At 51.7% G+C, this 26,536-nt stretch overlaps 1 protein-coding gene across 1 annotated transcript in view; it reads left to right on the forward strand.

Moving 5' to 3' along the window:
• ELAVL1 (ELAV like RNA binding protein 1) overlaps positions 1–26,395 on the forward strand; it is a 37,955-nt gene extending 11,560 nt beyond the window's left edge. Inside the window, exons 2-6 of the mRNA XM_027085808.1 lie at positions 2,836–3,025; positions 10,099–10,202; positions 14,088–14,241; positions 18,840–19,065; positions 21,850–26,395. Of these exons, the coding sequence (XP_026941609.1) occupies positions 2,854–3,025; positions 10,099–10,202; positions 14,088–14,241; positions 18,840–19,065; positions 21,850–22,174 (981 nt within the window). The 5' untranslated portion in view covers positions 2,836–2,853 and the 3' untranslated portion in view covers positions 22,175–26,395. The remainder of the gene's footprint in view (positions 1–2,835; positions 3,026–10,098; positions 10,203–14,087; positions 14,242–18,839; positions 19,066–21,849) is intronic.
• Positions 26,396–26,536: the final 141 nt, after the last annotated feature.

Raw genomic sequence — 26,536 nt, forward strand, 5'->3', positions numbered from 1 at the left:
CAGTTTCCTACAGCTCTGAGTCAGAGGGTAGCATTCACATTAAACATTTTGATAGGACCGGCCATGTTATCCTTCCAAAAGGTTGTACCATTGTCACACTCATATCGATGGTGTATAAGGGTGTTTTTTCCTCCTTATCCTTACTTACACTGGGTTTTATCCATCCTGGATTGTATTCCATCTGACTGACGCAAAGTAGCATCTCTTTTTATTTTGCATTTTCCTCATTGTTTGTGAACTTGAGCTTCTTTTCATGGCTTATTAGCTCTATGAATTGCCAGCATCTATTAGTTGCAGCTCATGTATTTTGTCCACTTCTCTGCTAGTGATACGTGGGTTTTTTCTTTTTAATTTGCAGATGCCCCAAATCAACTTTTCTCAACCTCAGCAGTACTGACACTTTGGATTAGATCATTCTTGGTTGGGGCTGTCCTGTCCTGTCCTGTGCTTTATGGAGTATTTAACAGCATCTCTGGCCTCTACCCACTAGATGCTAGTGGCCCAGCACCACCCCCCAGTCCTGATAGCCAGCAGTGTCTCCAGACACTGCCCCCTGTCCCAGGGGCTGGGGGGTGGGGAGGCGGGCAGAATCACCCAGTGTGAGACCCGCAGCTCTGAATAAGATGATAGGCAGCAGGCATTTTCTCCCAGTCTGCTGCTTGTCTGTGTGTGATGCGTTTGCCCTCCAAAAGTTTTTAACCTTATGAAGTCTAAGTTTCCAATCTTTCCTTTTATGGCTCTTGATGCTGAAATATTTTATAAAGAGCAGGAAGCATAGAACATTTTCAAATAAATAAAAGAAATTCTGGGAGACTGGACTAATTTTGCATGTTGTGTATGGTCTGAAGCAAGTGAGAGGGTGGGAAGGTAGAGAAGACCTGAATGTCTCCACCAGGAAACAGGGAACCAGACCCGATTCCTCTCTGCTTCTTGATTCGGGGCAGGTGGGAAATCCTGTGCAGGAGATGTGTTCAGGTTTCTATATAACCGCTGGCAAGGTTATTTTTAGAGGAGGCTAAATGCTCCTGACACTGGGCACTGGGTTGTTGTTTTCTGGGGTTTTTTGGCTGCTCTAGGTCTTCGTTGCTGTGCATGGGCTTTCTCTAGTTGCGGCGAGCGGGGGGCTACTCTGTTGCAGTGCACAGGCTTCTCATTGCGGTAGCTTCTCTTGTTGTGGAGCATGGGCTCTAGGCGTCCGGGCTTCAGTAGTTGTGGCTCACGGACTCTAGAGCGCCGGCTCCGTAGTTGTGGCGCACTGGGCTTCATTGCTCTGCGGCATGTGGAATCTTCCCGGACCAGGGCTTGAACCTGTGTCGCCTGCATTGACAGGCGGATTCTCAACCACTGCGCCACCCGGGAAGCCCTGGGCACTGGGTTTTGAAGCATAAAATCAGAACTAGGCAGTAGGAATCTGGAGAAAGGAGTGGGCTGCTCCCCTGTAACCTACCCCGACTGATGGGCAGCAGGGCCTTTTTCTCAGTGATGACATTTCAGCCCCACGGGGTGCCTATTTCTTTAGAGGCAGAGACACAGGACATCTTGGATGAGGCAGCCGCAAAGCAATGCCTGTGAGCAAAACCCAGAGTGAGTGGTGCTTCCAGAAGAGTGGTCTTGAGCTGACTCTAGTCCGAAGCCATCACTGTGCTCTGGTATTTGTCACTGAAAGTAAAGATTTGTGCAGGTGGCTAAAGGTATTCCAGAGCCTGCCAGCTTTGGAGACCAAGCTCCTATAACAGGAAGAGACATCTTAACCTCTTTCTTGGCTCAGTTGCTCTGTCTTGGGAATAAAGGGGCACAGAGGACCATTGCCTGCCTGCTAGAGTACAGACAGCGTGTCTGGGTGGGGTGCTCAGGTGCACCTCGCAGGCTCCTCCATGTACAGCTGCATCAGTAGTGCATGTGGAGATGAGAGAAAGCAATCAGAGATCTTTGGAACATTCTCAAGACAACCCACTTTTCCCAGAGGCTTGAATTGTGGTGCTGGAATTGTTTGTAGGTTTGTTTCTTTAAAGCCCTCTTGGTAAGTGGAAATGGTTGGACTTGGGCTTGTTTTGTTTTTGTTTCGGTAGACATTATTTTTAGAGCAGTTTTAGGTTTACAGAAAGATTGCGAAGGAAGTCCAGAGTGAGTTTCCATAAACCCCTCCTCCAACACAAAGTTTCCCCTATTATTAAATCTTGCCTTCGTGTGGTATTTTGTTGTAATTGATGAGCCGTTGTTATTACATGCTAGCTAAAGCCCAGGGTTTGCCTTAGAGTCTCCTCTTCATGTTATGTTCTGTGGGGTTGGACAAATGTATAATGACGTGTATCCACCATTACACCCTCATACAGAATAGTGTCACTGCCCTGTAAAACCCCCTGTGCTCTGCCTATTCACCCTCCCTCCCCGCAACTCCTGGCAACTACTAATCTTTTTGCTGTCTTTCTAGTTTTGCCTTTTCCACAATGTCGTATAACTGAGACCCTCTAGTGTGTAGCCTTTCAAGCTCTTCTTTCACTCAGCAGTGTGCATGTAAGGTTCCCCCATGCCTTTGTGGCTTCCTAGCTCCTTTCTTTTTGGCACTGAATAACACTCCATTGTGTGCATGTACCAGACAACTGGCCTGTGTTTCTCCATTCACCTACTGAAGGGCATCTTGGCTGCTTCCAGTTTGGGGGCAGTTATCAATAAAGCTGCTATAAACATCCACATGCAGGTTTTTGTGTGGACATAAGTTGAACTTCTAGTGTTGAAAAGAAAAATGTCTAAATGCAACACAGTCGCGAGCGTTGCCTTAATATCCTGCATTATGAACATTTGGAATTTACTTCCCTTTTTTTTTGCCCCCTGCAGATTTAAAAAAAAAATACAATGTCTAATGGTTATGAAGACCACATGGCTGAAGACTGCAGGGATGATATTGGGAGAACAAATTTGATTGTCAACTACCTCCCTCAGAACATGACCCAGGATGAGTTACGAAGTTTGTTCAGCAGTATTGGTGAAGTTGAATCTGCAAAACTTATTCGGGATAAAGTAGCAGGTAAAAGAAACAAGAGCCGTTTTTTGTAAAGGGGGTACGTGTGGCCGTCCTGCTAAGCACTGTCTTCTTTGCCCTGCAGTGCTCCTCAGCCAGGAAGAGCCATAGCCTTGAAATGATAGCTGTGAAGTTTCATTTTTATCTCAACTCTGTTTTGCCCCCACCCAAGTGTAAGATTGGACGTAGGTTCCCCAAAGAGAAAAATCCATCATAAGATGGAGAGTATATACAAAACACGACGGTGGGAGGGGAGGGAAAATGAGAAGACAGGAGAACAGGGACAGTCTGAGAGCTGGAAGGGGCATGGTGCCACGTGTGGAAGGGACTCTGGCCAGCGCCCTGCCCGGGGCAGGCCCAGGCAGGTCCACCCTCTCTTCCCAGGCTCACATACAAGGTCAGGCCCGCAGCAGAACACTGAGTCCCCTGTGGGCTGTCCTTCGTTAGGTTTGGGCCACCCTGACTGTCTGCTGTTGTGCTATCAACTTAACGTCTGAAACTGAGGTTGCACTCTCAGGGCGGCTGGAGCAGGGCAGCGGGTCATGGGCAGGCTGTGGGGTTGGCAGGCTGGCTCAGAGCCCCACCCTCCCACCCTGTCTCAGTGTCCTCATCCATGAAGTGGGGATGGTGGCGCCTACATCCTGATGCTGCCAGCTGCCTAAGAGATTGCACAAGGCCCGGTGCCTGGTAAGGCCCTCCCTACAGAGAGGCCTCTGTTCTGAGAGCGTGGTTTCAGGGGCTCTGGAGAAAAACATGGGGAGACCAGGTGCTCCGAAGCACTTCTTCCTTTCTTTCCTCCCCAGGGAGGAACGTTTTAGGGAGCCTCCTCCTCTCTCTCTTCCCCTCTTCCCCCCTCCTCCTCTTCTTCCTCCTCTCTGCATAACTGGGCTGAGGAATGGCCGGTCCTCTCAGGAGGGCTCTGGCTGCCACTCTGGCTTGTGGGACCAGGATTCCCTACACTGAAAAATAATTTCAAAGTCAAAAGCCGTATTTATTATAGAAACCTAATATTTTATTGTATTTCAATTTACATTAAAGTAGAGTAATATTATTGAACCCCATGTACTCATCATCCTGCTTCATCGACTTTCAGCCTTTGCCAGTAACGTGAAGATGCCTGTACCCGAGATGACTCCTGTAGAGGCTGGCTGACTACTGTACAGGGAGTTGGTTCATCAGAACGGGACTTTGAACGCAAAAGTCCTTTAAGGACCCTTCCAATTCTGAGAGTCTGCAATGTAATAAATGTCTTCAAAATAGGATCTTTAGATAATATACAAAATTGAAGTGTTGGAATGTTCTAGAAGCCACACTCTCTCTCCAGTTCCAGGAGACCATCCTGAATAAGAGAGTCCTTGTTCAGAGGGGTTTGAAATTCTCCTGCGCTGCTACTGAGTCTTTCCTTTTTCCTTTTATGTTCTGGTGGAAGGGAATTTTCAGTCCTGTTGATATTCCTGACTTCTTTGTCTCTTGGCTTGTTGTGGTTTTCAAAGGAACGTGAGCTATGTTAATAGGAACACCTAGATTTGGCAAGATCAGTCCGGAGAGAACTGGTTTTGAGAACCAGCGAAAGCAGCAAAAGTGTAATTTGGAAATTATTTCAGTACAGAAATAGTCCTTTTCTGCTCTCTGGGCAAAGTTGAGTGTAATGCACCGGGAGTTGTGGAGTGGGTGGGCCTGGGTTGGCATTTCAGCTCTGCATCTTGCTAGCAGTTCTTTAAACTGAATGAACTTGACTTTATGGAAAACTTACTGCATTCACTTTTCTCCTCCTGCCACCGGTGTGTGAAAACTAATTAGAGGCTGTTCCCGGGGCCGTGGCCTCACATCTCATTCCCTTTTGTCCTTTATTACACCGCTCTGGTGAAACCCCGGACTTGGTTATGTCTGACTGCTTTCTCCTGGCCTGTCTCAGGTGCCCACCCCAGAGAGAGTCTCGCACCCCAGCAGACAGGCACCCCGTCTGATGAAACCCCCAACCGAGTTCACAACATGGGCATCCCTGTGCCACAGCAGCCACTTCAGCGCATTTTCTCCCCTGAGGCCCCTTTCCTCTCACATGATGGCCGCTTCCTACTTCACAATGAAAATAACAGCTGGCTCACTTCTGCGCTAGATCCCTTCCCTTCTCGGCATCCCAGGAACCTCAAGTTATGCAAGTACCCACTTTGCTGGTGGGTCTTTCCAGGATCACCTGCCAGCATTCAAACACGCTCCAGCCTCTGCGCTGTTTAAGAGATGCCTGGACTCCCTCTAGCTCACGGTTTCTCCGCTTGAGCACTGTTGACGTTTGGAACTAGATAACTCTTGTGGGAGGGCCGTCCTGTACATTGCAGGCTGTTCAGCGGCATCCCTGGCCTCCACCCAGTAGATATGCCAGGGGCACCTTCTGAGTTGTGAAAACCAAAAAATGTTCCCAGATGTTGCCATGTCCCTGGGGAGCAAATCGCCCCCGACTGAGGAGCTGCTCCAGCTGATGTCCTCCCTCTCCTCCCAATCACAGAGCCGTCTCCTCTGTCTCTTCCTTTTGGAAGCTTCCTCTTCCCTCGGGTCCGTGAACCTGGCTTTCTCCTACCTCTGAGGCCTCCCTCCCTCTGTCTCTCTTGCGGCTCCTTCCCAGGCGCTGACCTAGGCAGTCCTCGGCTTATTCCCATGCCTCCTCTTCTTTCTAAGCCAACCCTCGGGTCAGCGGATGCACACCCACAGCTTAGCTGGACATTCAGTTTGGCCACCTCTCTTTCAACCAGAAAGTTCTCCCGAGAGAACTTTCTAGGCCCTTCAGCCTCTCAGTGTTTCCCAAACTGACCTTGACTCTCCCACAAGCCGACTGCTTATTTCCCAGGGTCCCCATCTTAGCAGATGGCTCCACTGTCCACTCAGTGGCTCCAGTCAGAAGTCTAAGCATGACCTTTGACGTGTGTCCCTGACACTGGTCCTTCTGGATGCTTCCATCCTTTTTCCTCCATCACCCCTGCCACCATCTTAGACCAGGCCATGTCGTCTTCTGCCTGCCCTGTTGCTTTAGGCTCTTAACTGGCCAGCCATGCTCCCTCCAGCCCATTCTCCCAACTGCGGCAAAGGAATCTCTCTTTAACATACCAGATGTACCCTGTCACTCAGCTGCTTTTAAAGCCTTCACTTCCTGGGCCCCGTTTGCTTTAGGATGTCTTTCCTGGCCTGATCTACTCGGCGTGAGATGCTCTTTGGGTGCCCATAGCAATCAGGCAGACCTGCAACGTGGGTTTCCACACTGCACTGGGGTTGGAACTTTCTGGTCCAGTAGGTCCTTATGGTTCTCGGAGGCAAGGACCCTATTGTATTCCCAGATGTAGCCAGAGTCAGTGTTTGTTGAGTGAATGAATGAGTAGATCTAGGGATTGGGGGAGAATGCAGATCAACATAGACATTCATTCATTCAGCAAATATTTATTGAGTGCCTACCATGGGCCAAGCACCAGTGATAGGAGGAAGCAGGGACATGGTGGTGGCTGGGATGCTGAGAATGTTTGACATGCTGGCCTCGAGGTTCAGAGTGTTTCTGGCCAGCCAGGCCCCCCTGTGGGAGACGTGCATTTGTTGATGCCTGTTGCATCCACAGTCACTACCTGGCCTTACTGTGCAGCCCTGCCCTGCTCTCTGTCCTGGTGTCTAGCCCCTCCTCAGATGACATATGGCCCACGTGGGACCATGAGCCAGGCTCTACCTTGCTGCATTACGTCATGCTGGCCACTTGGTCCCCAGACTCCAGCCTACATGCTCAGCTTCTGTCTCATTGCTTTGCACCTCTGGTCAGGATAAAGCCCGTACCCTGGCCTGCAACTCCCAAGTCTCCTTGAGACCCTGTCCCCCTCTTCCCCAGCCACTGCACCCCCCCCCATTCACCCTCCTGTTGGGCTAGACTGAGCTGCTTGTCATTTTCCAGACACACCCTGCTGTCACACTCTTGTGATTTCTCCAGTACTCTTCCCGCTGCAGGGATGCCCTTCCACACCTACCCAGCTGACCACTTTTTTTCTTAATGTAAATCACCTCTGTTCCTTTTAGAAAAAAATTTAACATGAGACAAACAGGAAGAAAAGTTTAAGTTACCCATAATCCCACAACTGTTAGCTTTTTGGTTCATGTCCATCCAGACTGTTTTCTTTACATATTTATGGTTGTGAGCAGTCATGTGCTTTTACAGAAATGGGCTCGCACCTCCCAAGCTGTGTGGGGAACTTTTCTTCCTGTACCTGTGAACATTTTTCCCTGTCACTGAACATAGCTGTCTCATGGTCACAGGGGTTGCGTGGTATTCTGTTGCATGCAGGTTCTGAGTTCACAACAGGTTGTAACTGTTTTTCCATAGTTACAAGCCCGGCTGAGATAAATATCCTGGCACAAATCTTTGCTGACTGGTTATTTCTGTAGGAAGTCTTCCTAGAAATGAACCGCAGAGGGGAGAGAGTGTAGTTTCTAAAAGCTCTTGACCCTTATTGCCAGCTGGCCCTCCAGGGGTCTGCGGTTCACCCTCTGCTCGGCCCTGCCATCCCCTGGGCCAGGCAGGGTTTCTCACCTCTTAAGTGAAAAATGACATCTGATCGTGGTGGCAGTTTGCATTTCTAGTAAAGTTCATCTCTTCTGGCTGTTTGTACTCCTCTTTTGTAAAAGGACTCTTGTCCTTTGCCCATCTTCTTTCCTTTGGGGACATTTGCTACTTCTTATTTATTGCCTAATTAATTCACTCATCCCCCCCCCCCAAGACCCAGTCTCCCTCCATCAGTGATGTCTTCCCTTGAGCCCCGTGGACCTTTAGAGAAAGGACTCACGTTGCAGAGGAGGGCCTCGTCCACGGGGCACTCACCTTCCTCAGCTGTGCACCCCAGGTCAGGTCAGGGATTTTAAACTAAGGGATTAAAACATTACGTCTGGCTGCTCTGGTCCACGAAAGCAAGGCGAAATGCCATGGAATCGTCTCTTAGTCTTAACCCTTGTCTAAAGAGAGAGAAAGATGTTTGGCAATGCAAGAGCACTGGCCCAGGGGTCACCCAGCAGAGCGCCCCTTGTGGAGACAGCCTTGCTTTCTCCAGGGCAGCGGCTCCCGGGTGCCAGCCCTTGACTAGCCGCAGCACCTGGGGACTGGGAGAAATGCCTCTCAGGCTCCAGTCAGACCCACTGAGTCGGCCAGTCTGGGGTGTTTGAACCTTTCTGGAGGGAGGGCAACGCCGGTGCCGGGCATAGTCAGAACCAGAGCTGAGAAGCAGTGCCCTTCCTACGGTGCAGGGAAGTGAGAGCTGGGGGACGCTGGCCTCATACATCTCTAGATCAGGCCCAGGGTTTATTCATCCTCCGTCCCCGTCCTTCTTTCCCTCATCTCCCGCCCCTCCGCCCTCCACCATATCTCCCATCCTGGGCTCTGGTTGCCCCCACTCCTGACCCTGGCAGGCCTCGCCCTCCTCAAGCCCCAGCAGCCTGTACAGGATCCACGCACTGACCGGGCTTGTGCCTGAGCACCACCCCCCTGCTCCCCCACCAGACCTCAGACCCCCCTCATTCAGGGCTGGTCTTCCATCGCCCCTAAAGTGGGAGGGGGCAGCAGCTGACCTGCTTTCAAGGCACTGACTGCAGCAGGCCCGCTGCCTCTAGGGGGCAGGATCATCTATAAGGAGCTTGGAAGTGTGGATCCCGACGCCTGTCCGACGTCCTGGGTCCTGGGCTGAGGAGGGCCCTGGGGGGGCTGCATCGTTACCCTGCGTAGCTTGTGGCCCCTATTAGAGAAACAGTAACTTGGGAAGTGAGGGCCTTCCCCCAGGCACCTGCTCTGATCACAGCCCGTTAAGTGGGGGCTCTTCTGCATAACCACGGGGATGACAGTTCTCAACCTGGGCTCTGAGTTGGAATCGTTGGGGAGCTTTACAAACAACCGAAACTGTCCCCACTCCTGCCTCGCTCACCCCCATTCTGATGTCATTGGTCAGGACTTGGCCTGGGCAGTGATAGTTTTTAGCAGCCGCCCTGGTGATTCTAACAAGCGGCTAGAATTGAGAGCAGTTGGTTTATAGTGAAGGAAAGGGGGGAGGTGGGCACTCAGCACTGTGTGTTAACGCTTTAGTCACCGGCCTCATCCAGTGGACGAAACCAGGGCCTCCCCTTCATTCCTCACCCGCCTTCCCTCTTGGCGCACACAGCTGCCCACCACAGAGAGTAGAACACTCCAACCCTCCCGGGGACCCACAGCCCCTCTCCTGTGCCGTGTCCCTCCTGTGTATCCAGTTGGTGGTCACTCCTGCCACTTCTGAACAGTTCCCCAAGAGGGAGTGGGGACACCCTGCTTGTAACCCTGGACTTCTTTGGGAAGAACTCAGGTTTGCACCTGCCTTACAACTCCCCCAGGCTTCGGCTAATGAGGCTGTTGCCGAGGGAGCTGCTTCCAGGGGGGCTCTGGATACCTGGCCAGGGCTGTGGAGGTGGGGCCCCCGGCTTCTCCTGGTGCTTCCTTCCTCCTCCCCGAGCTGGGCGGCAGGTTTGGGAAAGTGAGGGCAACCGACACTGGGTGGCGCCAGAGCCCAGCAGGCCTTCCCACTCTGGGCGTGGAAGTCGCGGAAAACAGCCTGGACGCTGACAGCTGATCTTAGTCAGGTTCTCCCCACCAGCCTGTCCTGTGTGCTGCTGTGACTGTCCTCCTCCTCACCCCCCCAACAGTCCCCCGCGGAGCCACACAGAGCGGCCGGCACCAGTGGGACGGCTCCTTGTCACTGCTTTGGTGATGGGTTCCCTAGGATGCTCTTAGTAACACAGTGTTTCTCTTTAAATAAACTTTTTTTTAAAAAGTAACATTTTGTAAATTTGTTCCTTGCAGAAAATGTACAGGTTGGCCAAGGGAGTGTAACAAATAAACCATCAATATAGATTGTAACCATTGATCTCTAACTCCCACCTTCCCAGAGGCCTTGGCTCTTAGCGTTCTCTCTCGGTCTTCTCTCTGCTCTTGTCCTTTTGAGCCCAGCCGGACATAGTCCTGTTCATCCTCCCCATCTCTCTGTCTTGCTCACCCACTGGCTCTCAGTGACTCACCCATGTCCCTGTGTTCTCCCACACAGGACACAGCTTGGGCTACGGCTTTGTGAACTACGTGACTGCAAAGGATGCAGAGAGAGCGATAAACACGCTGAACGGCCTGCGGCTCCAGTCAAAAACCATTAAGGTAAGGAGCTGCAATCACCATCTCGTTCATTCCTGGCTGCACAGAGGTCTGTGCTGAGCCCTGGCCTGGGTGAGAGACCCCCCCCAACCCTTACTTCACATCGCCGTCACCGCACCATTAGCACAGTTGCGCCTTAGAGGCCTGCCGCTTTTCCAGGGCATCTGGGGGGCCTCCTGTCTGCTCAGAAGAGAGGCGTTGCATGTCAGATGTGTCGGGTGGTGACCATCCCAGGCCTTGTGCCTCTGGCTCATGTCCTCCTCAGCCCCCCCAGCAACGGGAGGGTCTCCGTGAAGGACTTAGGCTGGGACATCCCTCTCCCTGGCCCCCGGTGTCCCTCGTATGTTGGCTCACAGCAGCCTCCTCCGAAGGCCTCCCCACCGGTCTCTTCTACTGGCCAAGGTGCTCCCGTCCTCTTGCAGCTCCCGACCTCATGCTGAGCGGGTGTTGGGCCTGCCCTGCCGTCCTGCTCGCGCCCGGTTGTTGCTGTGGTGGTGGCAGCGGCAGCAGCAGCATCGTCCCTCCCGCCTCCTGCCCAGGCTTCCATTCCTGCTCCATCACTGGTGTAATCCTTCTCCCACCAGTCATTCAGCATTCATTTGGCAAATGTTTATGAGTGCCTACTATATGCCACGCAGTGAACAAAACAAATTCCATACCCTTGTGGGGCTGGGCCTGTGTGTGTGTGCGCGCGTGCGTGCGCACAAACGATAAACAAAACAATGAAAGCCAAGTGTGGCAGAGGTAGGCATCCCAGGGGTGCCGTGTCCTGGGGGGGTGGTTCATGATGACTTGAGGAGAGTGAGGGAGCCATGCAGCACCAGCTGGGAGGGCCTTGGGCAGACTGTCATCAGCGTCATTCCCAGTTCAAGGGCTGTGTGGCGGCTTCCTGGGACAAGTCAGCGAGTCCTCCAGGCCTCAGGGTGGCTTCTCCAACCTTCACGCTCCTCTCAACCTGCCACTGCTAACCACGCCCTCCTTCTCTCAGCCCAGAGCCCCACCTCCTCCCCACCCCAAGTGTCTGTCTTCAGGCTCTGCCTACCCCTGGACCAACCTTGGGTTTTCCCGACCATCGGTCCCTGCCGAGCCCTCCTGTAGAATATGCCTCCTACCCCCGCCCCACGCAGGACCCTGACCCGGCTTCCTGCAGCAGCCTCTCAGCACTGTGCCCACTGCCCCTCACCTGCAGACTGGCGAGTCAGCCCTCATTCCTGAGACACATGCCTGCCAGAGTCACCAGAGTTGTGTCCCTCGACCTGAAGCCACTGGAATGAGATCATCCTGTTGAGCCTTTGCATCTTCCAGTTCCTCACACCGAGTTCTGAGGGCTGGAAGTCCAAGATCCAGGTGTTGGCAGGTTGCGTGCCTTCGGAGGGCTGTGGGCTGTGAAGGGGGATCTGTTTCGTGCCCCTCTTCTGGCACCTGGTGGTCACTGAATCTTGGGCAATCCTCGGCTTATAGAAGCATCACCCCAGTCTCTGCCTTCATCTTCACACGGGGTTCTCCCTGAGTGCATGTCTGTGTCCAAACTTCTCCTTTTTATAAGGACCTCAGTCATTGATTTGGGGCCATCTTATTCCGCTTTGGCCTCATCTTCACTAATTGCATCTATAATGATCCTGTTTCAAATGAGGTCACATTTTGAGGTTCTGAGGGTTAGGACTCCAACATGTGAATTTGTGGGGGAACGTAATTCAAAAATTCCTTGTTCTTCAAAAACCTCTCACAGGAATGTTTCCTAAGAATAGGACAGTAGGGCTTCCCTGGTGGCGCAGTGGTTGAGAGTCCGCCTGCCGACGCAGGGGACACGAGTTCTTGCCCCGGTCCGGGAGGATCTCACATGCCGCGGAGCGGCTAGGCCCATGGGCCATGGTGGCTGAGCCTGCGCGTCCGGAGCCTGTGCTCCGCAATGGGAGAGGCCACAGCAGTGAAAGGCCCACGTACTGAAAAAAAAAAAAGAATAGGGCAGTAGACCAGATTGAGGCAGAGGAGCAGGTGGTGCCAGGAACTTAGAAAAGAGGGTTCTGGGCCTAGTGTCTCAGAGCGGGGCCAGGCACACCTGCTGCGTCATCACACACCTGCCACGAGAGGGTTCTCTAGTGCAGTCTTCTTGGATTCTGATTTGACTCTGAGCTTGACAGTGGCTGAAGAGCAAAGGAAAGCTGCAGTGGCCATCAACGTCCTTGGAGACACCTGTGCTGAAAAGAATTGAAGCGCAGTTGGCTTTGAAAGTATTGCCTCTCTGGGGCTTTATCAGGGGACAGTTGTAACTACAGTCAGTGCCAGCCTCTACACCACTCCCACGGTGCTAATCTGGGAATGTTCTTTCCCACGGTGACCTTCACCAAAAGCCAAGGGCAGACCCCAAATGCAACCTGTTCTGGACAGATCTGCAAGGGACGAGACAGGATGGTCGTGGGAGGCAGCTCCCTACTGGCCCAGCCTGATCCTGGGAAAGCACAGACTAGCCTGAGTCCCGGCAGGCCTGCCTCCCTCCTTCAGCTGTCCTGCCTGAAATCGGACGCCCCTCGTTGGGGCATTTGATAAAATTGGACAGCAGACGGTTGGAGTGACCCCCTCTGGCAGGAGTCTGAGTGGGGTGTTCTGTGGGGCTGGTTGACGTAGATCCGGAAAGTGGAGGCCCAGAAGTGGGGCAAACGTCCTTCCTGGTAGTCAAGGAGCGTGACCACGCCCACCTGGGAGGCCCTGGGGAGGCCCCAGGGGCCAAGGTGGCCTCTTGGGGACAGTGCTGCCTCTGCCCCAGGTCGTGAACAAACCATCGGGTGGCCCCAGAGTGTCCCCAGAGTGCCTTAGGCCTGGCTGCAGTGCAGGGAAGCTTTCAGGGAATGTCAGCTTGTACAGTACTGCTCTGTGGAGGCCACCAGGCCCTGACGGGACCCGGTGCCCTGGGGCATCCTTCCGATCAGCATCACTTCTATTCCGCTCTCCTCTGACACTCACCTCCATGAGCCCAGCTCCTCTTCGGGTGGAGCTGGGCTCTGACCACGCTACGCTGTTTCTCCTTCCATCTGCCGTCTCTCCCGCTAGACTGCATTCTGCTTTGCAGGCAAAGGTGGCGTCTGTCTTCTCCTTTTCTGGAATGTCCCAGGTGCACCTCAAATGTTTGCGAGTCAACGAGCACATGAATGAAGGGGTGGGTGTGTGTATGTGAGTGTGTGGTCTTAGCATGTAGAGTTACACCCTTGCCCTTCCTGGCAGGCCTGAGTGTTGTGGTGAGAACACACCTGTCGTCTTGCCCTTGTGCTGCCCCCTTGGCTGGCAGGGTCCACCCAGCTGTCGCCCCAACCTGGGAGAGCGCCAGAGACCCTCTCCTTGCTACCAGCCCCACACGCACGCACCCTTTTATGTAAACCACTGCACAAGCTCCTTTTAGCCTTTCTTCAGCTTTGCAGAACATAAGCCTAAAAAGCATGGGGTCATTTAATATGTGTGTACCCCCCAGCACTCGGGCCCCACTGGGCTCCCATGGCGAGCTTGCCTGTTGTCAGGTGGGTGTCACAGTCCCAGAGCACCCAGCCCGCTGTCCCCTGGGCTCCTCACAGGCAGGACCAGGTCCCCTTTCCAGCCCTGCTCATTGTCCAGAGAGGCCTGAGGCCACGGTAGGAGCACAGGCAGCCGGGGTTGGCTCCCTGCCCTGCCCCCGAACAGCCATGGACCCTCAGACTCTCGACTGTGAAACAAGGATAATGTCTTGTCATCAGGGTGTGTGAGGGCCCTTGCCTGGCCCATGGGGAGCTGCCAGCACGGGCTGCTGCAGCTGACCGCCTTCCATAGGGTTGGCTTTTTCTCACCTGAAAATTTAACACCCTCCCTCGATGCTTTGGCCACACATCTGCCCTAATGCCAGTGAGTGGTTTTGTTTTCAAGGTGTCGTACGCTCGCCCGAGCTCAGAGGTCATCAAAGATGCCAACTTGTACATCAGCGGACTTCCGAGGAACATGACCCAGAAGGATGTGGAGGACATGTTCTCTCGGTTCGGGCGGATCATCAACTCCCGGGTCCTCGTGGATCAGACCACAGGTACGGCGGGTGGCCCAGGATACGGCGAGGTTTTCCTCCAGGCAGGGGCTGGGTCTCCTAGGGAAGACAGATCGCTGTCATTAGTTATTCCACCAATGAGGACAGAATCAAAATGAGAAGACGTTGGCTTTTATTTAATGAGGCTGGGGAGGTTAAGTGGCATAAAAGCAGCCCTGACATAAAAGCCTGTTATGGTGAAAACACCAAGAGATTCTGGCACTTTCTACAAGCACCCACACGTCCTAGCCTGGACTACAAATGTTGCCGTTCTTCCTGCAGGCAGTGGTGTGCTGCGTGAGACAGTCTTTAGCTGAGGTCCAGAGTCCCCACCTTTCATTACCCCAGAGCTCCAAGGGTGACTGTTTCTGAGGAGCTCTTCTTCAGTCTTCATGACTTGGATGCCGCTCCCACCTTGGGTAGCACATTCAAAGCTCAGAGCTCAAAGGCAGTGACTTCCTCTCTCAGGCAGTCCTGGCCACTTTGCCAGCCACTCTCGGGTCGTCTCAGTTCAGGACACGAGCAGCTTGGGCGATGGGCTTTGCATAAAGCAGTAAGGCACCGCCAAGCTGAGCCCTGCGTACCCTGGAAGCAGCCCCTCACTGCGGCCACCTGCCGCACTGGGGTCGGGCCGGCCCCGGCCAGCCCTGTGTGTGGCTCCGTCTGGGGAGCAGCGAACTCAGGCCGCCCTGCTTTAGGTCCTTTCATCTCTGTTCTCAGCAGGAGTGGGAATTTACTGACCAACTAGCAAAAAAGCTTACTGCTCAGGGAGCTCAGCGAAGCCAGTGGAATTGTCTGCGGTTGGTTTTTATGTTCTTCCAGCACAGAGCGTGTTCACCACCCCCTTGGCTGAGGTAGTCAGACACACACTGGGTGGTCGGGCCAGAGCAGTCGTGGCTCTGAGGTGACCTCCCCCGGGAGGCTGCAGGGCCACACAGAGAGCAGGTGGGCAGGGTATCCTGGCCCATGACAGATGGGGGTGGAGGTGCATGCGTGTTTTCCCACATCCCCCCTAAGCTGTGTGCTCTGGGGCCCACAGTCTTGTCACCTGCACTCCCTTGTCCTGTCCCAGCTGTGGAAGCTCGTTTTGGCATGGGCTGGCCCTACCTGCTGCCCAGGCTGCAGTCCTGGGCTGGGGCCCGGCCTGGAGACGAGTGGACAGCTCGAGTCTCCCAGGGGCCTGAGGAGGAGAAGGGGCTTCTGGACCGCAGGCTCTGCTGGAGGGACATAGACTCCACCCACCCGGCCTCCTTCTTTCTGCCCCTCGGCTCTAGGCCGGGGGATGGGCATGAGGTAAAGATGCCGTGTACTTGGTGTAAACCCCTGTTCTGTGCCAGAAGAGCTTCCCGTGGTCCCTAAAGTTCCCCTTACTTATCTTCAAATGCCAGTTGAGAGAGTGATCCCGTCGGCTGGTCAGCACATGTATTTATCCCCAGCCCCACCTGCACAGAAGTGCCTGAGTGGGCCACCTGGAGACCTGGCAGGGATGACGGTGCTGGCCCGTATTCTGCCTCCGTGGCCCTGCTTTTCCTGATCCTGTACGGACTGCTGTGCCTCTGCTCGTCTCTGTCCAGCCAAGCACCGCTGAGCAGGGCCCAGCTCTCAAGTTGGAGTCCACCCACCTCGAGAACGCACCCCCTGCCACGTAGCTTTTGTCTGCATCATCCTGAGGGAGGTCTCTCCTGCAGACAGTTCCCTCACCACTTTGCTGGGACTTTGCCTCCTTTCCCTCTGCAAAGCTGGTGTCTCCTAGAGTTTGGGGGCACCTCAGGGTTGTGCCCTCAGGCCTCCCCACCAGCTTCTGCCCCTTAGGCGAGAGGACAGGGTCCCTACCCCACACCTCTGTCTGTGTTCAGGAGCTTTGCGAGAGGGCGGGGGGATGGAAGCCGCGAGGGAGCCCCCGGGGCTCCTCCCTCTCCACAGCCCTCCCCTAGGCTGCGTGTCGAATTGGAGAGTAGAAAGGTGAGCCCCCGGGACTGTGGGCTCCCCTTCCTTCCCTCTGCTCCGGAGGAGGCCACCATGCAGGGCTCCTCTGCTGGGACCCCATGGAGCCCCGGCGGCTGGGGCAGAGAATAGCGGGGCAAGCAAGTTTGTGTGTCAAGTCTCCTTCGTATGACGTGCTTTTTAAAGAAACAGAAGCTCTCTTAAAAAACCTTAATCTCCTGAGCTGACAGAACTTTTTCAGAGAATGTCTTTGCTTCTTTATACATTTTAATTGTGAACTTCATAGTTGACTCATCTGGAGATCGTACCATTTATTGGTCTCTGCTCTTAATCCTAAAAACGCTATAGGAAAAAAAAATCCAGTCATCTTCAAAAAGTGTACATTCATCCAATCATTGAGTGAGTTTATATTCCCTCAGTTTAAGTAACATTCTCTCTCTTTCTCAGGTTTTCTTCATTTTACTCGGGCAGTTTTCATTTGATAGTCATTTTGCAAAACCAAACAGGGAAACCACACTTGCGCGTACACACTCTGTCTGCTTGATTGCAAGGTCTTTATAAATAGAGTGGAACCGTATCCTGCAGACAGCTTTCTGTAGCAGCCAGCCAACCACAGCTTCCAGTGGGATTTGCCTGCAGTTAGATTTCGTTCGGGTTCCCATCTGTCTAAGCTGTCGTTCGTGCCGTTTAAGAGTAAATAAAAACAGTGTATGCCAAGTACATGTTTTCAGGTGTTCCTTCTGAACCGAAATTTTAAAGTGGGCTCAGGCTCTAGAATTTTCCTGGCACACGTATGAATTGCTGGGTCTGATCTCACTAATTCAGTGAGCATCTCTGGCTGTGTCAATTTTAAATTTATACTTAAATAGTGATGGAACCAATGCAGGGGCAGCCCTGAGGCCATGAGGAGCCGCTGTGCTGGGGGCGCCCAAGAAGGGAGAGTTTCCCAGTTGGAGAGTTGGGGTGTGTGCTTTAGGGCTTGGCGGAGGGCATCCACAGGACGCTCCTGTTGTAAAGAAAGAGCCCCTGCCCGAGGGCCCCTGACTACTGTCTGCTTGTTCACAGGGGGCCCACGGTGTTGCATCCAAGTCAGGACAGAGCTTGGGATTCTAGGCCCCAAGGGGACGACCGCGCCTTGCAGTGACACCTGTCATCTCCGCACCAGCCTGGTGTGCCCGAAGCTCCCAGGCCCCTCCGCGGCGTTGGGGCCAGCTGGGGATACCCACACCTTGTTGCCCATCGTGGGGACGATGGGTGGGACCCTGCGGGAGATGGCGAGGAAAGGTGCCGGGATGTGGGAGCTGACTGGGGGACGTTCCTCACGCTCACTTAGCCGGTGGCCCGAGGCCCTGGGCTCTTCTGCTCTGATGGTCGTCACTCACCACATGCTAAAGGCCTTTGTCTAGAGGAGAAATTGTGTCTTACGGCTGTCTGCCTCAGCCTCCCCGACCAGGGCACACGGTGCCTCCAGCCCAGGCCCGTCACCCCCAGGCTGGCCCTGGCCGTCACCAGTACACTTCGACCTTCACTCTTGACCCCTGTTTCTTCTCCCCAGGAGAAGGAGCCAGTTCTCTTCCGCGGCTCCACGTTCCCTCACCTCAGCCCCACTCCATTCCTCGAGTTCTTCAAGGGGCTAGAGGGTGACTGAGCCCCTCCCATCTGGTTTGTTCAGGTCCCACACTTGTGCCAGACTACGCTGACCCTGCCTTCAGCAGTTGGGCCTGGGACTCGGGTAGCCTGGCCCCGGGCCATGTCCTTGCTCTGTTGAGGGTGGGGTTACAGCAGGCCCAGGACTTGCCTTTGGTGGCTCAGTCCACGTGGCAAGAGAAGGTGTTCTCCCAAGGCAGCTTGAGGCGGCGGTGAACGGGCGCAAGACGGGGACTCTTCAGCTGCTGGGGAGTCTGTGGGTGGGTGAGTCAGCACCATTGTCGGCAGTTTTCTGGGAAAAGAATGCGTGGCCTCACTTGATTCTGAGGGCAATTTGCGGCCCACAGGAGGTCCAGGGACCTTACAGTGGAATATCCAAGAGGTGAGTGAGGTGTTGGTGGCAGGAAAGAGTCATCAGGGTTCAGCTTGGTTACTAGGATTCTACGCCCTTGAGGGATGCAGGAGGCTGAGCCAGGCACCGAGCAAACAGGGATTCGGTCAGGCCGGCCCAGGAGACGACATGCTGCAAAGGCCCAGCTGGGGTATGTGGCCAGATGGCCGGGAAGGCCATGGGAGGGAGCTCCCGGAGCCCAGGGACAATTCCTTGTCACCCACCTACCCCTCAGCACACCGTGCACCCACACTGCGGTGGGCACCTGGCATCGCAATGGTGATGGAGGACATAATCTCTTCTAATGTGGCTTCTTTTAAGAAAGAGGTCTGGGGTGTCTTATTTGAGACTCCTTTCACCAAAGTATCTTTTGGCACTGAGGCTGTGGAGTCGTTGCTTCAACTCAGAAGAAAGTCTGAAACCTTAATCTTTTATTAGTTATTGTTTGTTTTTTTTAATTTGTTCATGTTTCCATATTTAGGTTTAATTTTTGTTTATCTCATTAACCAAGCATCCAGTTTTGAACCACAGTAGCCTGACTGACTTGACTTTTGCTTTTCAGTTTTAAAAATCCTTGCAGTTTTTCCCCTAACTCCATTTTTGTTGGTTTGTTAAAAAGGTTTGTCCAGAGGGGTTGCGTTTATCCGGTTTGACAAACGGTCGGAAGCAGAAGAGGCAATTACCAGTTTCAATGGTCATAAACCCCCAGGTTCCTCCGAGCCCATTACAGTGAAGTTTGCAGCCAATCCCAACCAGAACAAAAACGTGGCGCTGCTCTCCCAGCTGTACCACTCGCCAGCTAGGCGGTTCGGAGGCCCCGTTCATCACCAGGCGCAGAGATTCAGGTGGGTCAGGAGGACGCGCTCTTCCCACCACGGCCACTCGGGCCCCTTCTGGCTGCGCGGAGCCCTGCTGGTTGGGTGACTATGTGCAGTGGAAACCTCTGGGCTGATCACATCAGAAAGTCGCGCTCACGGCCATTTCATGTCTCCATGTCCCCCACCTGCATCAGAAAGGTATCTGTATGGAAGCTGTTTATTTCCATCCAAGTGTTGTCTTTAACTAGAATGAAAAAGGTAGTGCAGCTCCAACTAGCTCCCAGGAGAGTGAGTGCATAGCGCTGCAGCCCACAGTTTCTAGTGATATGTGAGTAGACCTATGAGTTTAAAAGATCATCCCGTATTTGGGAGAGAAAAGATGCAGCTTTAGGGGTGCTTAGGCAAGAGCCGTTCTTCCAGAGTTTTAAACAGGTTTTAGACATTTGATCAGCAGTCCTAAGGCAAACCTTTCTCATACATCTACCTTGTGGAGTCATTCGGTGTCGAAATATTATTATATGCCTTCTGTTTAAAAGCCGCATCCTAGAGGTGAACTGTTTTCCCACCTTCCTTAGTCTTTCCATATAAAATGATTCTAGTCGCCAGGATCTAGCAGAACAGAGACAAGCAGAGTCAGTAACTTGGACTCTGAAATCAGGTGTGTTACTGCCTCACGAACAGCTGAGATCCCACTTCTCCCAGTTTTGAGAAGTGGCATGAGGGCTAATCTCAGGTATGTTAAGGATTTCTCTCTGCGACTTTTCAGGGTTCCCGTCTTTGTTTTAAGCAGTGAGGTTGGGTAACGCCCCGCTCATTTCCACAGATGCTGTTTTTCAAGGTCTTATTTTCACAGTCCAGTAATCCAGTGTTCTCAACTCAGCTCAGGTTCCAAAGCTGGCCTTCCTTCGTTGGCTCTTCTGGTTTAAAGGCAAAGCAGGGGAAGCGTCTTTGGACAGAAGTGAGCTAAATCCAGTTTTGAACGTCAGCACGGTCGGCCTCACTGGTGATCGGGTGGGATGTATAGATAGCCAAGTTCAGTGAGTTACCCAGAAACTCTGGAAAACCAGGAAGCTTGGAGGAGAAGAGAAAGGAGAAATGGGAGGTGCAGAAGGGGCCAGGCAGGAGAGGGACCGTGACCTCCAGAGATGGACGGAAGGAAGGGGCGGGCGGGAAGGTTCGCCACCAGAAGGCCAACTAAGATAAGAAGGAGAAGAAAGAAGACCCAGAAGAGGAGAGGGTTTGCAGTCCGTTCTTATCACGTTGGGAAAAGTCCCCAAGTCAAGGAAGAGTCAGTTCTCCTCTTGTACCATCAGAGGAAAGAATGGGGGTGGGTTTCATGACAGTTGAGATGAAACAGATCAGCTCCAACTAGCAGGAGAAAACTCACAAGAATGAATGAGAATCATGTCAATAAAAGACAGTAAACTATTACCTCCAATTATTTTCAGTATAACATCTATCTCAAGATGTAGTTAACTGTGATAACGGGTCCGCCGTGTCCTACAAAACTTGGAGAAAAGGAGGTCCTTCTAAAAGTCAGAATGTCTTTCCATTTCTCACTGAGAAGCAGCTCATACAGATACTTGGGTGCCTTTTCCCACCCCCATTTCAGTGATGCTGTGGTCTCACCACTAACAAGCCTCCTGAGTCATCTAACCAATTCAGACATTTGGTACGGGCTGTTTAAAATTATTCTCGCAAATTCAAAACCATGGCCCACAGTGTGCCTTGATTCTTCTGTACCTGCATCAGCGATCACCGTTGTGTCAGTGGTCTGCACCTCGAGGGCTGGCCACTCTTCTCCCATGTGTGCTGAGTGCGTGAATCTGTTTAGTGACACTTGAAGGCACCCCCACTCACCCCTGGATCAGACCCACAACTCGAACCTGATTTTATTTTGGAGCAGGTAATACTTCGCCAGTTGCATTGTGTGGCTTCAGAGATGCTGTATCGTGCTCAAATATTCTTAAATTGATCCTCCAACAGTTACTTTTGAGCTTGTGAAACATCTCAAGGGCCACGTGGCTTCAGTAACAATCTTGTCATCTCCCTTAATCCTTATTGCCCACGACTTGTAGAAGGCTTATTTCTGATGTGACTAAAAGTGGTGCTTTAGAAAGGAGCTCCACATTTTTGGTAAAGCTTGGTGGACTTACAGTTCACAGCCCTGGCCCTTCTGGGCTGTTAAGAGCCAGCAGCAGAAGGGTGTCCGGAGTTGTGCCCTGCCGGCAGTGGCCCTTCAGGGAGTGTGCTATATGTAGGCACCGCTCGGATGTGAACCCTCGGAGAGTGAGGGTGCTGATGTGGGTGGGAATGGGGTATGAAATTCAGAGAAAGAAAAAAATTCAGCCCTCTCCCCACCCCCACCCCCACCATACCCCCGCAAACACACATACAGACACAGACACAGGATGAGGAACGGTTTCCTCCAGGGAGAGCTGGGGGTGTAACAGCACCTCGGAGGATGTGGAGAAGCTTCCATCACTTAAAATGTGGGAAGTACGGGTGTGACTAAACAGGACCACCCCACCAAGGTGGGAGGGGTGGAGGGAGCGGCTGGTCAGAGGCCACTAGAGGCCGTAGCTCTGAGGCCTGACCCCCTGCAGGCAGCAAACGTCTCTCCTCAGAGTCGACTCCCTACAGAGCAGGGAGCCCATGCCCTCCCTCTGCCCCCATATTGAGTTCCTCTCAGTTGAAAAGTCCTGATTTTGACTGAGTGGGGTGTGTCAGCCCGAGCGCCTCACGTGGGCTGCGTGCAGCTCGCTGGCCCGCACTGACCTTGACCTGAATGCTGTGCTCTCTGTTTGCTAGGTTCTCCCCTATGGGTGTAGATCACATGAGTGGGCTTTCTGGTGTCAATGTCCCAGGCAACGCTTCTTCGGGCTGGTGCATCTTCATCTACAACCTTGGTCAAGATGCCGATGAGGGAATCCTCTGGCAGATGTTTGGCCCCTTTGGTGCAGTTACCAATGTGAAAGTGATTCGCGACTTCAACACCAACAAGTGCAAAGGCTTTGGTTTTGTGACCATGACAAACTATGAAGAAGCCGCGATGGCCATAGCAAGTCTGAACGGCTACCGCCTGGGGGACAAAATCTTACAGGTTTCCTTCAAAACCAACAAGTCCCACAAATAACTCGCTCATGCTTTTTTTTTGTACGGAATAGATAATTAAGAGTGAAGAAGTTGAAACTTTTTTGTTAGTGTACAACTCATTTTGCGCCAATTTTCACAAGTGTTTGTCTTAGTCTAAATGAGAAGTGAAAAGGTTTTTATACTCTGGGATGCAACCGACATGTTCAAATGTTTGAAATCCCACAATGTTAGACCAATTTTAAGTTTCTTAAGTTATTTCCTTTAAAATATATATTAAACAGAAATCTAAGTAGACTGCATTGACTAACCAGTCCTTCGGGATGGTGGTGAAACTGAAGCATGCTTTAACTTCTGAGACTGTCTAACACGCGTTTCATTCGATGTCTCCACAAACTGGATAGAAACAAACAAACAAAAAGAAATGACCTTTTAGTTTTAGTTTTTAAACTAAAGATGTTAGACAGATGCCTTGTGTGCGTTTCTCAACCGCTTCAACATTTTAAGCGATTTCTGCTTTGGTTGACAGGAAATTGCTTTCCCAAGCAGGTCCCATTGCCACCTCCTGCTCACTCAGCCGATTGGCCCCGGCAGTGGCAGCGGGCCCGTCTGCCGTGGGCCGCAAGCGGGGAGGGGGGCCACACACCAGGCCGGGCCAGGCTCTGCCGAGGACACGAGTGGGTTTCCTAAGCCCAGGCGCCAATGGGAACGGACCAAAGAGTTTCAGGGAAACTCCAGTATATTCCAGAGTCAGATCTCAGCTCCAGGCACGCCTGAAGACGTGTTGCTCCTCTGACATCCCGATTCCTGTCCACACATTGCATGCATGGTGCCTCCACACATCAGATACTGTTGTTCACAATCATCTCTCCAGTTTTCAAGAGCATTGAACATGGCCCCAGTGCGTAAAATAGCTCTATTTTTTAATGACACAGAAACATTTGAGCATTGTATTTCTCGCATCCCTTCTCGTGAGCGCTAGGCCTTTTTCTATTTTAGTCGGATTTTGTTTTGAAACTTTGCTTTCCTATGAACACTCAGCAGAAAAGTACTTACTTCCTGCCAGTTACCTATTAACAAAAAAAAAAAAAAGAAAAAAGAAAAAAAAAGAAAAAAAACCCTTTGATTTGTAGTTTTAAAGATTAACCTTCAAAGTTCTCTTCATAACTGCCTTGACATTTTGGGTTGTTCTGTTCTGTTAATTTTCTTTTGCTTTTTTGTGTTTTTCGTTTGTTTTTACTTTTGCATTTAAGACCATTAAATTTGATTTTGTTTTGCTCGAATTTTGTTTTGTTTTTTATTTTACCTTTTCTTTCTTTTTGGCTAGGTAAGGTACAGACAGCCCAGCATTCAGGGAGGATTTATAAGATCTTAAGAAGCAAACATACTTGCCTCAAGACAAAGCATTTACTAATCTGTGACGTTAGGATTGTGCCATCACAGATGGTGGTTTTTTTAAATGGGGAGCCGGCAGGGAGAGTCTAAGAGAGGGCCTGAGAAGTAAATAGGCAGGGCCCGATCTCCGGGCAACTCCTCAGGAGCGTGATCTGATTTTTATAAATAACCAGTGTGCAAGAGAATCAAAACCACAATAACTTAGTACCAGCAGTTTTTAACCTTGACACGAGACTAAAACATGTAACAGGAAGCTGCTTTTTAGTTATTGATGTCATGAAATTGCGACATTATTTATTTATCTATCTATCTATCTATTTATTTAAGTGGAAGACATTGGGCAGTAGGCACAGCGTTCTCCAGAGCGGGTCTGTGTTCTGAGCAACCCCTGGACCGTTTGAGGCTGCCCGTCCCCCCCCCGCCCCCACTGCTTCCCTCATACTTCACTGAGGGGCTGCCAGCTGCTTGCGTGATCCTCCTGAATTTCCCATGTTGCCCTCTTCTTCTCCCACAAAGGGCCAAGTTCATACCTTGAAGCCTTGTCTTATAAAGTGGCCAAGTGCCATGGAGGGCCTCCTCTCTGCAGCAGAATTTTCCAGATTCTAAGTCAAAGCTAGCTTGTGTGCCTCTTCCTGGAACCAAGGCCCGTTTGCCCAGATTTGATGCAAAGAGGGTCCCTGCTGCGTGTGCCCCAGAGCGCTCTGCACCCCGGGACTGGGATGTTTTCCTGGAAAAATATGCCGTGTAGGTTGTGCTAGCCTCGGGCCAACATCTCAGTGAAGATGAGCTTCCCAGTCCTGAGAGTGACCCTTGAGTCTCCTCGCTGACACACCATCCTGCCAGCCTGCACTAGTGTTCCATTTCCTACGAGAATTCTGTCAGAGGCCTAAACTGCGAAGTGACGGGCTCACAGCCAGCACCGCAGCTGATTTCCTCCCCTCTATTTTATTGGAACCACACTGATTATCCTGGTGCTGGCACAGACGAACAGGAAACGTGAAGCGCATACGGACCTTTGAGAGTTGCCTGAAGTTTCTCAGTAAAATTCTCGTTTTACGTGGTCCCCACTCTTTGAACATCCTTCTGGCTGAAAACCCCAATGTGCTTCTTCGGGAGTTTTAATCTGTGAGCGTGCGGGAGGATTTTGCCTTTGACATGTTTTACTCCTGAAAAGTAATTGTCACTCCCATGGAAGTGCCAGACGCTGGCCCTGTGTCCAAAAAGTTCATTACATCTTCTCTCTAGGCCTGTTTGCAAAAGGAAGATGCCATTTTTTTTAAAGTTACAATCCAAAAGAAACTGTGTTTAAAAAAAAGTTGTGTTTTTTTTTTTTTACATAGATCTATCTTACTTGTATTTCGTAAAATGAGTGCTCTCCTTTTATTTGGGAATTTTGATGAAAAAGTTAAGAGTAGATGATGTTAATTTATTGAAACTTTGGTTTGGTACATAAATACCAAAGAATTCTCTTTTGATTGAATCGATTGAATTCTCTTTTGGCCTATGTAACTTCCCCTCAGAGTTGTTCGCTAAGCAGCTCCAGATTTGTGAACCTGGTTCCAGTTGAGTTATTCATTGTTTATTACCCCGTGGCGCTGCCTTTCTTTTTAGCTTTTCGATGTGATATGGCAAGCTGTGGTTTTCTGCACTGGCTGTGCCTCTGGTCACGCGTCCTGTGACTGTGATCCCCCGGCCACCACGGCCACCCTCTTGCCAGAATAACGGAGGAGCTGGGCTCAGCCCACGGGCAGGTGGCGCCGGGTGGGTTTCACCTTCTTTGTCCCCCGAAGAGTGAGTCTTTCCCTTGCCAAGGGCAGCTGCCTTAACCTCCGAGAGTCTGCACTTGGTGTTAGTGCTGGAAACCCAGGGTCTGAACCGCGCTGCTTAGGGAGTCGGCCCTTCGGGAGCCGGCAGCTCGAGGGGAGCCCTGCCGGGTCAGGCAGACAGATGAATCCCAAGACACTCACTGGCAATAACTTATCGCTGGTTTGCCTCCAGACTAGGGCCATGGACTGACCCCATTCGCTGTTGGCCTTGAAAATCAGAGTTCACGTCTCCCAGCTGCCCCATTTCCCATCCGATTCAGCCTGACCGGACTTCTCTGTGCTTTCCGCACCCATCCTGGGTTGGATCACAGAGAATGAGAATAAGCTGCTGGGGGCCTCTCTTCCCCATAACCCCCAAACCCTCCATCTGAAATCCTTCCCATCTTCCCAGGACCCGTGGTACCTCCTGGGCCCTGAGGCAGCTCCTCAGGAAAACACCTGCTGCTCATCAGATTCCCAGGCCCGGCCCCCACCCGAAGCCCCACGTGCTTTCCGTGGAGCGGCATCGAGAATGGACAGTCCTACGGTAGCTAGTGGTAGGACCCCCGGCAGGGTTCACATTTCCACACCTTTTGATTGGACTCTGACTTCTAATGATTGTATTTTTCCACAACCTTTTGGTGACAGAGTTCAGTTTTCCGCTTGGTAGTTTAAATAAATAAATAAATGACTCCTTGTAAGTCCCCGTGAGGACCGAAGATAGGCTGACCGGTGGTTTGCTGCGACTCGGTAGGACTGTTTCACTTCCACCAGGAGAGAAGGCTTGTCTGTTGGTTGGGGCCACCTCTTTACCATGTAACGTTCCGTTTACAGTGATTTGCTCTGGGGGGCACTTTCCCAGCTGGTTCCCATGTTGTACAGTAGATGGGTAGACCTTTTGTATATTAGTGTGTTTTAAGTTATTGATTTGTTTTATATAAAATAATTTATTTTTCAGGTACCATTTTTCATTTTAACTTTGTTTTTACATGGGTTTGTTTTCAATAAAGTATGACACTGCTGTCCAAAAGTCAACAATAAAATGAATCCCATTGTGTTCTTTGGAGGATGCTTATGTAACTAGCCTTTTTTCTTTTTTTTTTTTTGCCTTTTTTTTTTTTCTGGCTTTTTTTTTTTTTGCTTTTCAGAAGAAAAAAAAAGTCCTTCTCAGTTTTCCATCTCCCCGAGTTTGCCTTTTTATCCTT

The sequence above is a fragment of the Aethalodelphis obliquidens genome, unplaced genomic scaffold (assembly GCF_003676395.1).
Source record: "Aethalodelphis obliquidens isolate GAN/ISIS:26980383/991018 unplaced genomic scaffold, ASM367639v1 scaffold53, whole genome shotgun sequence".
In the NCBI taxonomy this organism is placed as follows: domain Eukaryota; kingdom Metazoa; phylum Chordata; class Mammalia; order Artiodactyla; family Delphinidae; genus Aethalodelphis; species Aethalodelphis obliquidens.